The sequence below is a fragment of the Equus przewalskii genome, chromosome 3 (assembly GCF_037783145.1).
Source record: "Equus przewalskii isolate Varuska chromosome 3, EquPr2, whole genome shotgun sequence".
Classification (NCBI taxonomy): domain Eukaryota; kingdom Metazoa; phylum Chordata; class Mammalia; order Perissodactyla; family Equidae; genus Equus; species Equus przewalskii.
Window position 1 is genome coordinate 88,461,807 of NC_091833.1, and position 16,089 is coordinate 88,477,895.

Below are 16,089 nucleotides of genomic sequence, written 5' to 3' on the forward strand. Positions count from 1 at the left end.
AGCAAGCAGAATCCCTACACAATTTCCAGATTGAGGCCCAGTAAAGAAGGGTTGGGGGTGGGGAAACCCAAACCCATATCCATACCCTTTAAGTAAACTCTCAAGTTCAATGCCATCTGATTAGTAGTGTCCCACACCTTTCTTAAAGGAATTTTAGCAAATGCTAATCATTTTCCCTACTAAGGTTACATACTTGTTTTCCTTCTTTATGCTGATAATTTTGTATTTTAGTTTTAAAGGGCAAGCAACCCAAGATTAACTGAAAAATACCTATAATGTGTAATCCTGCTATGTGCACGTCTTGCAAGGCCTGCCTAAGCCCTCACAATTCTCTTCTGTGAAGGGTTATATAATCAAACCCAGAAGGGCTGCGGGAGGCCATGCTGCCTCTCTGCTCGGTGTCCTATCACTCAGGACCCACCCAACTCCACCCTAAGAGTACTCCACCCATGGGGCCCCACCCTGGAGGGAGGGGGAGGCTGGGAGGGACCAACTGGCTCAGGTCAGCAGCCAGTTCCTGGTAATTCCAGCCTGAGCAGGGATGGTTGGAACCTTAAAAATAACCAGAGAGAATCGTCAGGGTGGTGGTCATTCCCTTGGCTCCTGAAGATTCTCCATGAAAAGTTTATCTCATAGAGCCCAGAACCTTTGGATATGAAGCCACGAGCTAATACTGCCCTCTCCCTTCAAAAGCAAACAAAAAGGAACAGAAAAGCATTTTGAACCACTGCTATGTAATACAATTGATTCAACACATCCCAAATCCAAATCCCCCTCCTCCTTGCTCCTGCCTTGAAAGGGCTGCCCACCACCCCTCATCTCCCATTTGCCTCATTTGCTGGTCACTCACCATGGAAACCTAGAGGTCATCTTTTAAACCTTCCTCATCAACTTTTCCTTCCATTTCTACTACTGCCCTTGGGGCCCAGCCCCTCGGTGGCTCAAGTCTGTGCTACTGGGGTTTTACCTCCACTGGTCTCCTCACCCCCTGTCCCTTAGCCCTTCCAATCCATGCCAACCACCTTGCCACCTACATTTCTCAGAGCCCTCTTCTCATTTAGTCTTTCCCAAGCTCACAAACCCTCCAATGGGATCCCCGGGTGTGCAGAGTGCAGTCAAGCACCCACACCCAGCACCCCCTTTCCCACCAGCTGCCCCCTGCTCCAACAAGTGCCCTTCATGCTGGCTGCCCTGTCCTGTCTCCTCCCCCCCCCCCCGCCCCCCGCCCCCCCCCCCCCCCCGCCCATTTCTTTGTTCATTTTTGGCCCTGATGCTGGGCAACCAGCGTGGAATGCCCCGTCCCCTTCCGGCTTATCTAAATCCTCCTTATTCTTCAAAGACCAGCTCAAGGCCCTCCCCACTCTATGCAGCCAGCTGACTGCGCCTTGGCAGATCTGAGGCCACCTCTTTTTACCTAGATAGGCTGAACCTTTTAACGTTCCAAATGGCACATCTCAGGTGCCTTGCACTCCTTGGAGGGCTCCCTCCCTACTCCCCAAAGGAGATCAGGTGTGTTCACATTGGCAGTTTTCTTGTCAGGCATAAGGAGAGAATATAAGAGCACTCAGCCCACAGAAGGACTTCTACAGTCATCTCCCTTTGAATGCAGTTGAAATCTCCCTTAAATAAGTAATCGAGGTGACAAGGCCTAAAAAGCAAACCTATTAAACCAAATCTCCAAAAAAGTTAGTGCTCTTAACCTTAACCTTGCCTGTCATGGGTCCTCCAGAGACCTTATCAGAATCACCCTCAAAGAATTTGTTATCACCTACTCAGTCAGATCTAAACAAGTCTAATGTGAAGATCTCTACTCTCTGTTTTAAAACCTAAAACAAGAAAGAGGGAGAGAGTGAGCAAGCGAGAAAAGAGGCAACTGCATGAGAAGGGTACATGCGTGTGTAACAAACATTAGGTCTTTTTTTCCAGAGGATACTTCTGTTGACCAAGGCAAGCCAGGAGCTAAGTGATGTCACAGGTTTCCTGCTGATCATCACCACCTTCATCATTGGTAATCTCCAGGTGCTGTTCTTTACATGGACTGTGTCACTTAATGCCTATCAAGTGGTCCTACCTTCCCATTTTATTGATGAGAACACTGGAACAGAGAGGTAAAGTAATCTGCCCAACATCACACAGCTGCTAAGTTGTAGAGACAGAATTGGAACCCAAAGTAGTCTGACTTCAAGGCTGGAGGACTTGGCACCACACTCTACTGCCCCCTAGGCAAAGGACAATGTCACAGCACAAACAGTAATAGAGGGATAGCGATTTCTGTGAACAGACCTGTCTATGGGGGATATGGAATGTGGGGACAGTGTATCTACAGTCGTGGCAATTTCGCCTCCTCCCAACTGGCCCCTGCTGCCTACTCTCTCCTAGCATGCATGCTTGGACACAAGATCAAAGGACACATTCTGAAGGCCCCCAATTAGGCTATTATTCTTCCTAGCCAATGCACCTGCAATTGGTCCATAAAACTGCTGAGAAAAATTGGCAGCTTTACCCAAGTAAATACGGAAATCCTCATAATAACTCTACAAAGGTGGAAGGGTCAGGCCCTCATCCTCATTTTAGAAATGAGGAAATGGAGGAACAGAGGTGAAATGACTCGCCCAAATCCACAGAGCTGGTTGGAGCTGCAGCCAAGAACAGAAGTGCATCCGCCTGCAGACCCAGGGCTTTCTGTTCTGCTTCAGCATCTGTGCTGTGGGACCGACTTTTAAGTCAAGTCATCTTATCCTGGGACCGCTCCCCTGCTACAGAGGGTGTGGGACGTGTGCAGTGCCACACTGGCCCATGGTAGGCAGTGCCATGGGGAGGTTCCAGTGGGCAATTAAGATTTCAAAAGGCCTTTTCAGGTTAGATCAACCCAGACCTACTCCATCCTGCAGCATAACCAGTAATGACTGCACATAATTTGAGATTAGCTCTAAGGAGTAGGTGCTCAATAAATACTTGTGAGATGAATAAATGAATGGATGGCAAACTGCACTGCTCACATGCCAAGATAACATGAAGAATGAGGGCTCCAGAAGGATTCTATAGCAGGTGTTGCACAAGGAAAATTTGCCCAGGGGCCAGGGAAGCTGGCCTGAAAAGGACCTTCTAAAACCTAAAACGCAGAGTAAATGCGAAAACTTTGGGAGGCTTGAGAGAGAATAACTCCTTTGTTTGGAGAACTAAGCAGAACAGGAACTTGAACTTATGAATGAAAGTAGCTTTGGGGTACAGAGCTGTGGAAGGTACCAGGGCGCAGAGTGCAAGAATAGATAAAGGAGTGGATTTCAGTGATTAGATTCAAAGAACAGTAGTTAGTAGAAAGAAGAGCATATAGGCCAAAGGAGAAAAAACCCACACTTGATCCACAGGTCGCTCTCCAGGGTAGAAGCTCTGACCTTAATGTCCACTTGATCTCTTACGTCTAGATTTGGCCAAACTCCACTGATGTGGGTTGACACTAGCTCCAGGCCATCCCTGGAGATCCCCAGGCCTTCCAGAAATTGGCAGCCCTCTACAGCACGTCCCAGGCTAAGCCGAGCTCTTCAGGGTCCTCCTGGGAGGGGGCTGCCTCAGGATGCACCCCTGTCCTGGCAATCAGGCCAAGAGCTAGATGCAGGGTTACATGGAATGCATGGAGGAAGGGCCACTTAACGTGGTATGTTCAGTCTCCAGCTCTCCTTAATAATTAGATGGGTGAAATGATAATGTATTCGGCCTGCCAACACAATGGCGTGAGTTTCAAAAAGCTCTGGGAATCTGTTTTGCCAGAGAGAGGACTTTACTATTAAACATATTGACCGAGGGATACAAAATATACTGACAATTTTCTTTCACATGTTCCATTGAACTACAGTGACCTTTCAGAAAAAGCACAGAGCCAGTTAAGAGGATATTTTTTTGCTTTGGGAAAAAACAGTCCTATTCCTCGTTCAGAAACTGTGTCTATAGCTTGTGTCTCTTTTATTACTACTTAATTTCAGAGATGGAGAGTTGAGGGGGGAAAAAGCAGGGCTACCTCCTTTAAACAATGCTCTCCCTTATCAGGGCAGACTGCTGTCTGGTTTCCCGTCTCGAGCTCTGGCACTACTGCTTCAGATGAGAACCAGGGTCTAAGGAAGGGAGAGATCAGCCCTGAAAGTGAGAATGCTAAAAACCATCAAAATCCTTCTCTTCCAAATTACTCCAAGATGAATTCTGCCTAGAATATGATATATTAGCAAACCAGATTATCAAGGGTTTTATGATTCTAGGATTTTTTTTTTAAAAAGCTAGAACTAATGACAAATAAGCACTGCAGAAAGAAATCCAATTTCCAGAATAATATAATTGCTACTATTTAAAGGATGAGGTTGCTTGTTTTTATTATTTTTTTCTTAAACACAACTAGGTGTGAAAACAGAGAGTTAGAAATGCCACTTAAGAAAGCTGTTCATTATAGCAAAAATGTTGATTTGGAAATACTAAGAAGGCCACTATTTAATGGGGGGATGGAGATAAAATGGAATTAAATTAGGAATAATGATTTGCATGGTCAAGAGATGAAACTATTATCCCCCCCCCCCCCCTTTTTTTTGTAATTATGGTAACTGTCAGATTGGTATAATTTTTTTTAAATTGTTTAGCTTAACATTTAAAAGCCTCAAAAAATTATTTTTCTGATAGACTATATTAGACTCTAATCATCTCTATGAACCACCTCCCTCTCTCCTGAAATGGGGAAGAATGATTTGGAATCAGCCAAATAAAGACTCTGTCTACCAAATCTAGTTAGATTGTTAACAACTTTGGAACTAAAACAGAAAAAGGTGCTTCAACTTGGGTTTACTTATGAATTTCAGTTTAAAGGCCTCTTGTCCTACAAATTGGGTTAATATTTCAAATTTGCTTCCCCCAAAGGAGAAAGGAAAAATCTTATTGAGACTTTCCAAAACTTCCATCTTTTTTCAAGGAAGGCTATCAGTAGCCTACTATTTGATTCTAGTAGCTTTCTTAGTATCATATTATACATTTTCCTTTATCCATAAAGAATGTGGTGGGACATCAAATTAAAACCAAAGTACTATTTTCATCAATTTTGGGGAGGATGGGGTCTAAATTGCTGCCTCAGCAACTCTGAATTAATTCCATTAGAGAACATGTAGGTAACCCCTTTAGATTTTAAAGAAAATCCAAAAATAAGTTAAAACTTATCAAGTTTTCTTTTCCAACCATTTCTTTAAAACTTATTTTCTGAAGAACCAAGAGAAAAATAATTTGTTAAAGTAGGTTTTAAATAGTTAACCCAGAAATTTGTTAGCCCACAACTGATAGAATACACACAAAAGAAAAAAAAAAGGGGTTGTGAAAAAGTTATTGTAAAATAATCAAAACAAGAGCATTCCTCTCTTTTCAAAATATAAGATTACAATCTTCCAAACTATCAATAAATGAATTTATTTCCAGTTCTCCTTTTCTTTGCACTTTTTATTCTTAAAACAGTTTGGAAATCAGACCTAGAACACAGTAAAATCCTTGTCTTTAAAAAAATTATGCTAGTATTTAAATCTTTCTCTTTAAAAAAGAAATAGTCCTGGGATTTTTGGACTTTCTCTATACATCTTGAGCTTTGCTTCAACACTTTTTCTAAAGATTTCTTCCTTAAGACATAAGCAAGACTTTCAAGTCAGTCCAGGCTGCCAAGACTGCTTAAGTTCTCCATCCGATGACACTTATGCCCGGAGTGTCCAGTGTTAATGTGAAGAAGGGTGGGCCACATCTTTCAGATAATGCTCCATCTTCTAAACTGCAAAGTGGTAATCCCAATCCAAAACTGACAGCTTCAGGGCAAAAACGCCTATCTCAAAACAAACCTGCTACCCACTTCAAAACCAGAATGGAAAACAAACAAACAAACAAAAACCACCTCCTTTAGATGTCTAGCCAATCCGCACACAAAATTCATAAAATCACAATTTGGCAATGAAAAATTAAAAAAGGTAAAAGTATGTATTCACGCACATAAACACATTGGAGCAAAGTGTGTATGTAAAAAGGTTAACTGACTTCTCATTATGACATAACACAGGCATCTTAAGCAATCGCAAGTGTGTAGAGACATGATAACTCCCTGGGTGGGGACAGGGAGTTTAGCGGCAGGGACCACGGCCTGGTCTGGGCTACTGATCTACCAGAAAACAGCCTGAAACAGGAAAGAGCACACATATGCCACTTGGAATGTATGACGCAAACCCCAGCCTTGAAACAAAGAACAGGAAACAGCTCTGCTGGCTGTGCTGGAGAGAAAGCACAGAGAAACATTTAGCCGGCCCTCCCTGACCCTATATTCATGAGCAGCTGGAGTTTTTTAAGACAACAAGGCGGTGGGGGGTGGGGGCTGGTGGAGGTGTTTGTTCTATGGGTGCGAATAATAACACCAGCTTTATACAGGGGACCTGCCCTATTTACAAATAGGAGCTTCCACATACAGTAAACATCATAAGTGAACATGTGATTTTATCATATGCAAGCAGCAGAAACCTTCCTAATTAACACCAGCCTCCCTACTGATTTCTTTTGTCTCTTTCTTCCCCATCCCAATGGCTGGTCGCTAGCCATGATCAAATTCTGGGTTAGGGTAATGAGTATTGTTCAGCCTCAGAGCATCATGAGGAAAAGGATGATAGAGAACTGCTGTTAAGAATTCAGATTACAATTGGGTTATCCCACCTAACTGAAAACTGGACCAATTTTAAGGGTCCCTTAGCCACAGAACGAAATTCCAAGACACAGAGTGTGAGACATGTAGAGTCACCTCAAATTTTCAATTGTCTTTTTCACCTGGCTAGTTATAAACATATTTGCACACAGCTGCACATCGGTGTCACATGTACACACATCTACAGATATTCACCTTTTGAGAATGTGATTCTGTTCCTGACATTTTATTTAATCCAAAATTGTCATACAATCTGTAGGATAGAGTAACAATTTTTACAAGGCATCCTAAAATGTCTATTTTCTTTTAGGTATTTTTAAGGTAGGGAAAGCAATTCATAGTCCTTTTTTCCATTATTTCTTTCTATTTTGTCAGCCAGGACTGTTTAACTCAGGTTTCCATTATTAGAGATTTAAGAATCTGTGTAGACATAAATACAGGTAAAAAAAAAAAAAAAAAGGCATCACTGTGCCCATAGCAACCAGAAGATTGGGTTTTAATTTAGAAACTTTGCAGTGAAAAAAACAATAGCTTTCTCTAAAGCTATGTTGCTATGCTTTATACCTGACAAGGGTTTGTGGTCAAAATAGCTACTTTTATTATTCTCACATTAGGATTTTAATACTTGGATTCCCCTTCACGCAAGCAGAATGTGTACCTTACAGTATCTCTTCATTGAATTTACCAGTAGTACATTAGGATTTTTTCTTCTAATAGTTCCGCAGCAAACCCCACTGAATGTAGAAATTGAGATATCAGTTTCTCTAGGGAATTAAAATTAATCAAACATCTCATTTCAGTTTTCTGTTAACAGCCTAATGTCAACTAACATTCTCTATGTTTCAAGCCAGAAGAAACTCATTCGTCCACTTTCTTTGAAAAATACAAGTCCCCAAGTTTTGGAGATGTTAATGCTATCAGATTTTTTTTTTCCCTAAAAGCAAGTCTTCCCTCGGGTTAGACAGATTATCATCCAGATGGATTTCCCTCATAAAAATGCTCTTCAAATTCATACATAAAGTACTCAGAAAAGGACAGCACAAAATTGCTCTGTGGAAAAACTTAGAATGAACAAGTGCTCTATTCTCCACTGGATTTTGCTTAATAATTACAGATACTAAATCTAAATGAAGATTCATTCCACTTCATACTCTTTCCCATGTACCAGACTCCTATGAGAATATAATCAATATATTTAAAGTGTCTTGGGTGATGTTAATGGAAAAATACATCCTGAGTTAGTAAAAAATTCAGTATAAAATGTTTATTTTAGTGAAATACAAGGAGGTGAGCGATTTCCAATTTCCGTTTAACCTGACATATAAAAATAAGTCCCATCCACATGTCTTCATCCAATGTTATTGTATGTTGCTGTACAATTTAAAGCAGAAAAGATTCTCCCTGTTATCTGCCACAGAAGTGGCCATGAGAATTCCAGGTATTATCTGCTATCTCCAAGAAAGCCACTCTGAAATGTTAAGTAGCTCCCAAGGGTCCGGGTCGAAAGATCAGTCCCTCGGTCCCCACCCGGCTCGGGTCCCTAACGCGGCAGGCAGTTGCTTAAGGCGCTCTCCGCCTCCAGCCACGCTGCAATCCTTGCTCCAGGCACTGCGGCAGGTTCTCTCCATGCCCCCGAAGATCTCTCCAAACCCGGTCAGCTCTTTTCTCCTGCCCCCGAAGATCCAGACACCCTGGCAGCTTCTGGGTTCCAGCACCGAGAATGGGATGCTGCCTCCAGTCCCAAGTGCCCTAAGTTTCTTCCCAGAGGGCCCGCGAGGCTGCTCCAACTTTGCTCCGGCGCCCGGTCCGAGGAGGAGGGCGGCGGGGGGCGCGGGCGGAGGGCGGGGAGGGGGAGGGCGCGGGGGTGGGGGACCAGGCGGGGGAGGAGCAGGAGCGCGCGGCCTCGGCGCTACCTTTCTCCAAACAACGTTGCCACACGCGGAGAACACTGAGATTTCTGGGGCTTTGGAGGGAATCGCGAGCGGGCGGGCGGGCGGGCGGCGGCCGGGGGACCACACAGGTGAGCCCCCACCCGCGCCCTCCCCGGTGCCGCGGGGGGCGCTGCGGGCCTCGCTCTCCTCACCCCCGGATCTCACAGTGTCTTTCCCCGATCCCACACTTTCGACCGCTGAACCCGGGGGCCCCCTCCCCCTCGCCTCCTTCTCCGCCCCCACCCCCGGCTACGAGGAGCTGTTGCACTTTCCCAAGCCCACAGGCGCCCCCACCCCCGCGCTGCACCCCCCACCTATTCCCTGCGCGCTCCCCGTGGAAAAAAATTAGACCGGACGAGCCGAAAAGGGGGGCAGCAGGAGTCGGGGCGAGAAGGAAAGGTGAGGGAGAGGGGACTTACTTTTCCAGGCGCGGTGCTGAGCGCTGCAGACGAGAAATAAAGGCCCGGATCCGGGCTGCCCTGAACCCCGCGAATGCAGTAATGTCAGCGCTCCAGTCCGGGCGGCGTGGGCGGCGGCGGCCGCCGGGGCCGGGGACCCGGGCTGGGGACTGGCGCGCGTGCGGCGGACGCGGCGCGGCTCGGCGGGCGCTCGCGCTGCGCTCCGGTCGGGCCCGGCTCCGCGCGGCTCCGCTCCTGGCTCCCCTCTGGCTCCTGGCACCAACTCCGGGCAGTCACATGACGCCGGCGCCGCTCGCTCTGCGAGCCTCCCGGGGCTGGCGGGGTAAGTAGAGGCTGGGACCCAGGGTGGGAGGGTCAGGGAGGGGAGAGGGAGCCACCGCGGCCGCCCGGGCTGGGCGGGTCCCCACCCACTTGGGTGGAGGCAGCCGCCGGAGGGGTCGGCAGAGTCACTCGCGCAAACACGCACCCCGCCCTGCGCCCTTCCCCCGCCACCCCCGCCTCCCGCGCCGCCTCCGCCCCGCCCCGCCCAGTCACCCGGGGACGGCCTGACAGACACTCATTATTCCCCGGAGCCGGGCGCCGCCCCGCCGGCCGAACCTGTCCCGCGAGGCGCGGCGCGGCCGTGGGGCTGGGCGTGCGCCGCCGGCCCCCGCCCGGAGCCCCCGCCCTGCGCGCCCCCGCCCTGCGCCCTCCGCCCTGCGCCCGGAGCCCGCGCCCCGCCCGCCCGGCCCCGCCGCCGCGCCGCCGCCCGAGCCCGGGGGGAAGGAAGGGCGGCGCTGGCCGCTCCGGGCGTCACGGGGCTGCAGCCCGCTGCGCCGCTTCCAAAACACACAGCCGGGCCCGCGGGCGAGCCGAGGCGGGGGCCCGGGCTGGCCGTGACCGTCCGTCCACCGGCCCCGGCGGGCGGGGCGGCCCCGGGCGCGGCGGGAAGGGCTGGGCCCCGCGGCCCCTCCTGGCCCAGTGCTTCCAACTCTCTTAAAGCAAAAGCAGGAAAATGCATCGCTGGGGAGGGAGCGGGAGGGGACCCGGGCGGGTTCGAGAGAGAAAGAGCGGCAGAGAAGGGGAGGGCAGTTGAGGTGACAAACTCTAAAATGGTCCCGAGTTTCCAAGGTCATTCGACATCCTGTTAGCGCGCTCTTTTCTTTGTGCCCTGGGGCGCCGGGGCCCCCTCGTCGCCTGGCCCTGGGGAGGGGCGGCCCGGGTGGCGCCCCCCCACCCCCCGCCGCCTCCCGGGACTTTTCCTTGGAAGGCGGGGAGACCCCCTAAGCAAACTTCCCACGGGCTGGGCCTGCCACGAAGCGAAAAGGCGACCGGTAGCAGCGGCATTTGCTCAGCCGGGCCTGCCCGAAGACTTGGCAAACGTCGGTCCGGATCCTCCCGCCCGGAGGGAGAACCCGGGGCGAGCTCAGGGCTCAGCCCGGTGACCTTTCATTTCATGTCGCTTCCCTGGGACGGAGCGCGAGCTTGCTCCGTGGCCTTCACAGCGATGGGAGCGGGGCGGCGGAAACGCGCCTTCCATCCAAGCCAGGCCCCTTGGAGGACTTTGTATAGCTTGCTCCGTAGTTTAATGCTTTTTGAGTTTCTTTTTAAACAGTATTAATGTAATAAAGAATACAATAAAAAGAACAAAGAACAAATTGGTTCAATTGTTTCAGTCCCGTGTAATGTTTAAAAATGTCCCTCTTCGGTCTACGGCTTGTTATTGTTTCAAGATGTTTTAAAGGCTCTTTAAGTTCACCATTCTCGCTTTGATGCTTCAAGCAGGCATGGTACTACTTAAAACGTAAAGATACAGTGTATTCCGAGCCCCGTCATGTAGCTACACAGTATTATAAAATCAGTACCGGGTAACCTCAAGTAGTGAAATTGCATATTGTAAAAAATGCACATACATAAAAGAAGACCCAGCACTGACACTGGTTCATATGCTATCATGCTGTCCCATAAGATTAATCTTTAAAATGTAAAGGGATGAGGGTTTTTTAATGAATAAAAGACAAATGCTAGAAAGAAAGTTGGATTCATGTCAATTACTAATTGCAATTCATTGATCACTGACATTAAGTGTCTGATTGGATGCCTTAGATTTGTATTAGCTGAAAAAACATATTAGTGATGACTGATGTAATTGTTTTGCATTTCGGTGTCTGGCTCATAGTAGGGGCCCAAAAAATAGAGGCTTCCCTCAAGGGACCTGGAGTGGTGAATACCTAAGGCGCATAAACCCAGTTTTTTACATTGTTCATGTGGGTATGGACCCAAAAGAGAAGAGTGAAATAGGTCTATCTGAGAAAAGTGTGATCCAAGATAAGTAGGGAGTGGCTGTGATATGGAAGGTCGGGGAGGAGAGGAGTCATAAAAAAGGTTAATTAACGAACACATTGTGTTCAGTGCCTCGTGGGAGGCAGATCAAACAGAACTTGTACAAAAATGAATCCATCCAGCAAAGGACACCACCATCCTTCCAGGTGCCCGAACCAGACGGCCTGAAGTCATCTTGACTCCTCCCGCTCCTTGGATGGTCACAGCCCTGTCTTTCACTGACTCCTGGACCTCCTCAATCCCTACTCACTCCTTGGCCACTATCCTGGTCCAGCCTATTGCTAGTGTTGTGTTGGTTATCCTGTTTGTAGCATGGCTATGGTGTGGGAAAGGAATTGGAGCAAAGGAGTAAGATTGCCTTTTCTAAATGCAAACCTAAAAATATCAATCCCTTCAATTACTCCCCTCCAGATAAAGTCCAAGAGTTTACCACCCTGCTGACCTGGCCTCCACCTATCATTGTAGACTCATCTCTCCCTCCTCCCCTCCCACTCTTTTCTCCAGCAACACTGAGCTTCTTTCCTTTCCTTTCCTCCAACTTACTCTCCCCACTTCTGGCCCTTTGCACATGCTCATTTTTCTAGGTCAGCTAGCCTCCTTGCCTTCTCCCCCAACTCCTGACCTGCACTCTCATTTCCCTAAATGCTATTCATCTTTTAAATATTGATTTAAATGACATTTTCAACAAAATATATCTCTTCTTACCACCATCCCTCACCCCACCTTTGGACAGTGGAAGTGATCCTTCTTGGTGCTCTGATAGCACCCATGCTTCACCTCTTGTAACACTTTATTCTTTTTTATAATTGGCTATTTGACTCTCTCTCTGGCACTGAAATAGGAACTCGGTGAGGCCACCAACCGTGTCTTTTTAGCAAAATTGTATCCCATGACCCAGATGTTCATTGCATATCTGTAAAATGGATAAACATAAGCTAAGAATTGAGAAGAAGTCATTCAGAGCTGAAGAGATGAGAAGAGGCTTTGGGGTGGCAAGTGGTCATAAACTGTACTTTGAAATAGTAAAGAAGAGGGGAGAGGGAGTTCCCTTCACTGAGTGTTTTTAAGCAGTAGAGTGAGATGGTCGAGGTGGTGCCTAGGTCTTCTTTTTATCCCTAACACTAGTGCAGTGCCTGGCACATGCTTAAGTGTTCAATAAATCCTGGAGACATGAAGTATCTCAAGCTTGGTCCTTGTGGTAGCTGTTTCACTCTTGTTCTTTGAGGACAGCAGCCCAGTCTGGTTTGGGTTTGGGGCAGCATATAGTCAGGGAAGGTTACCCCTCCCTGGCCCCAGAATCGTTGCTCCCAGCCAATCATTGCAGTCCCAGTCTCTTTTGCCAGTGACTGGTTGGAGGGTAGATATGTGACCTCATTCTGGCCAGTGGGCCATAAAGGGAAGTGTGCTGGGGCTTATGGAAAATATTTTTCTTCATACTGAAAAGAAACTCTTGCAAGGATAAACCCCCAGACCTGCTTTGGAAGGTGTGTGAGGATGTGATGCTTGAAGCTATGGCAGACATCTTGTACTCATGAGAGGAAAGCAAGGTTTTGGATGTCCATACAGACAGCTCTTTCCATCATTAACTTCCAGCTCAAATATTACCTCTTAAGAGATGACTTTGTTGGCCACACAATCTGAAATATCCCCCCCTTCTCCACTCACTGTCTAGTCATCCTTGTTCACTTTTTTGTTACCTATTTTCCCAGTTAGAACCTAGGCGTCCTGCGAGCAGGGACATTTTCTATTTCCCAAACTCCTAGAACAGTGTCTGGAAAATATAAAGTATTCCAAAAATATTTGTTGGTTAGTAGATGACAACTAAACAATAACACTGTGTTAATTCAGGGCCGAGTGGACGCAAGCCATTACGAGTCTCCGTTTTCTCTTTTGTGGCTTATATCACAATTAGTTCCGTTTCAGGCAATCTCTTTCTGATACACAAACACATGTTCTTGAGATTCCTTCTTCCTCCTCCACTCTCTTTCAGAGCGTTTCCATTCGTTCCCCAGGAAAGTTTCTCCTCCTTGTTTGATGGGCAAAGTTATGAGGGCAGAAAATGTCCTGTGCTTGTGAAATTATGAGCAACACAGATACAGCTACCTTAAAGGGAAACAAATCCATATTTTTTTTTCTTCCAGCTTTATCGTGATATTATTGACCTGTAACATATGTAAATTTAAGGCATACAACGTGATGATTAGATACACAAATATATTGCAAAATGGTTACCACAATAAGGTTAGTTAAAACTTACATCCTCTCAAATAATTACCATTTTGTGTGTGTGTGTGGTGATAACATTTAAGAGCTACTCTCATATCAATGTTTAAGTATATAATACAGTGTCGTTAATTGTATCTGCCGTGTTGTATGTAAGATTCTCCAGACCTTATTCCTATTATCGCTGGGAGTTTGTACCCTTTGACCAACATCTCTCCACTTCTGTCACCCCCTAGCCTCTGGCAACCATCATTCTACTCTATGTTTCTATGAGTTCAGCTTTTTTAGACTCCACATATGAGGAAGATCGTACTGTATTTGTCTTTGTCTCACTGACTTATTTCACTTAACTTAATGCCCTCAAGATCCATCTATGTGGTCGCAAAAGGCAGGATTTCCATCTTTTTAAATGGCTGAATAATATTCCATTGTGTGTGTGTGTGTGTGTGTGTGTATATATATATATTTGTGTGTGTGTATGTGTGTATATATACACACCACATTTTCTTTACCCATTCATCCATTGATGGACACTTATGTTGTTTCCATATCTTGGCTATTGTAAATAATGTTGCAATGAACTTGGGAGTGCAGCTATCTCTTTGAGATAGTGACTTCATTTTCTTTGGGTATGTATTCCCAGATGTGGGATTGCTGGATCACATGGTAGTTCTATTTTTAATTTTTTGAGGAACCTCCATACTGTGTTCCATAGTGGCTGCACCAATTTACATTCCCCTCAACAGTGCATGAGGGTTCCCTTTTCTCGTGTCCTTGCCAACACTTGTTGTTTCTTGTCTTTTTTATCATAGCAGTTCTGACAGGTGTGAGGTGAAATCTTGTTATGGTTGTGATTTGCATTTCCCTAAGGATTAGTGACATTGAGCATCTTTTCATGTACCTGTTAGCCATTTGGATGTCTTTGGAAAAATGTTTATTCAAGCCCTTTGCCCATTTTTTAGTTGGATTATTTGGGGGTTTTTTGCTATTGAGTTATACGTGTTCCTTATATAGTTTGGATTTTAGCTCCGTATCAGACAGACGGTTTGCAAATACTTTCTCCTATTCTCTAGGTTGCCTTTTTTTATTTTGCTAATTGTTTTCTTTTGCTGTGCAGAAGCTTTTTTAGTTTGGGGGTAGCCTCACTTGTTGACTTTTGCTTTTGTTGCTTTTGTGCTTTTGGTGTCAAATCCAAAAAGTCTTTGCCAAAACCAATGTCAAGGAGCTTTTCCCCTATGTTTTCTTCTAGTAGTTTTACCGTTTGGGGCCTTACATTTAAGTCTTTAATCCATTTTGAGTTAATTTTTATGAGTGGTGTATCATAGGGGTCCAGTTTCTTTCTTTTGCATGTGAATATCCAGTTTTCCTAATACAATTTTTCTTAAAGAGACAGTCTTTTCCTCATTGAGTATTCTTAGCTCCCTTGTCAAATATTAGTTGACCATATATGTGTGAGTTTATTTCTGGGCTTTCAATTCTTTTCCATTGGTCTATGTGTTTGTTTTTATGTCAGGGCCATACTGTTTTGATTGCCATAGCTTCGTAATATAGTTTGAAACCAGAAATTGTGATGCCTCTAACTTTGTTCTCTCTCAGAATTGCAAAACCATATGTCTTGAAGTAAAATTAGAAATGCTAGACTAATGATCATCCATCTTGAAAGCATAAAGGGTCCAGAGATTCTCTTTAGCATCTCTACAAGTTTTTGCCTATATTATCCATCCATCCATGCATCCATCCATCCAATTTAGGAAATATTGAGCTTGAGTCAGGTGATGAAGAGTTATAATAAAGATCAAACTGAATGTATGATCCTTGACCCCCCAACTAGGAGCTCTCAGCACTTCTAGTGCAGATGGATAATTGGAATTGTCCTGGATTATGTTTGGCAGGACAAAGCAGTTAAAAGACAGTGGTACAAAAGTAGCTGTAATGTTGGATCTTGGAATCTAAATTGGAAAGCTAAAACAGAAGAGACTCTAGAGAGATAGCTAAAGGGTCAGTGAACTAGCATTTCAAATAGGTCAAAGAGCAGACACATTGGGAATAACATAGTAAATGACCTGAAAGGTTAGGAGATGAGTAGTCAGAGAGTGGGGATATGTGAGTTTAATATTTAAGGGTGACACAGTCCCAGAGATAGCAAGGTTAAGGGTGTGCCTGTGGGAGTGGGAGACTAGAAGGGGGTGGAGAAGATCCCCAAAGATGAGAAGATGAAGAAAAAGAGTGACTAGGGTATTGAAAATGGTTCCATGTGGATCCTGAAATTACTTAGAATTGTGACCAAACTTAGGATCAAGAGTAAGACCCAGGTCCTCAGGCCATATCTTAATTTCATGAGAGAAAGTCTCCAAAAAACTGGTGAATGATAGAAACCAGGAGAGAATGGTTAGATATATGCTCCTTTTTCTATAGTTAAATCTGCCTTCCTTGAATCATGATTATTCAAGTTAAAAACAGTCACTCATATTTGGTTGTTTATTGTATGTCAATAATTTTT

At 45.7% G+C, this 16,089-nt stretch overlaps 2 protein-coding genes across 6 annotated transcripts in view; one reads left to right on the plus strand and one right to left on the minus strand.

Moving 5' to 3' along the window:
• The window catches only part of KLF3 (KLF transcription factor 3), a 35,432-nt gene extending 26,248 nt beyond the window's left edge, over positions 1–9,184 (minus strand). For all 3 annotated transcript variants that reach the window (XM_070615152.1, XM_070615158.1, XM_070615155.1), the window contains exon 1: positions 9,045–9,184. The gene's annotated coding sequence lies outside the window, so the exon portion shown is untranslated. The remainder of the gene's footprint in view (positions 1–9,044) is intronic.
• The window catches only part of LOC139082605 (uncharacterized), a 254,082-nt gene continuing 247,118 nt past the window's right edge, over positions 9,126–16,089 (plus strand). For all 3 annotated transcript variants that reach the window (XM_070615165.1, XM_070615164.1, XM_070615166.1), the window contains exon 1: positions 9,126–9,366. In XM_070615165.1, coding sequence (XP_070471266.1) covers positions 9,126–9,366 — 241 coding nt within the window. The remainder of the gene's footprint in view (positions 9,367–16,089) is intronic.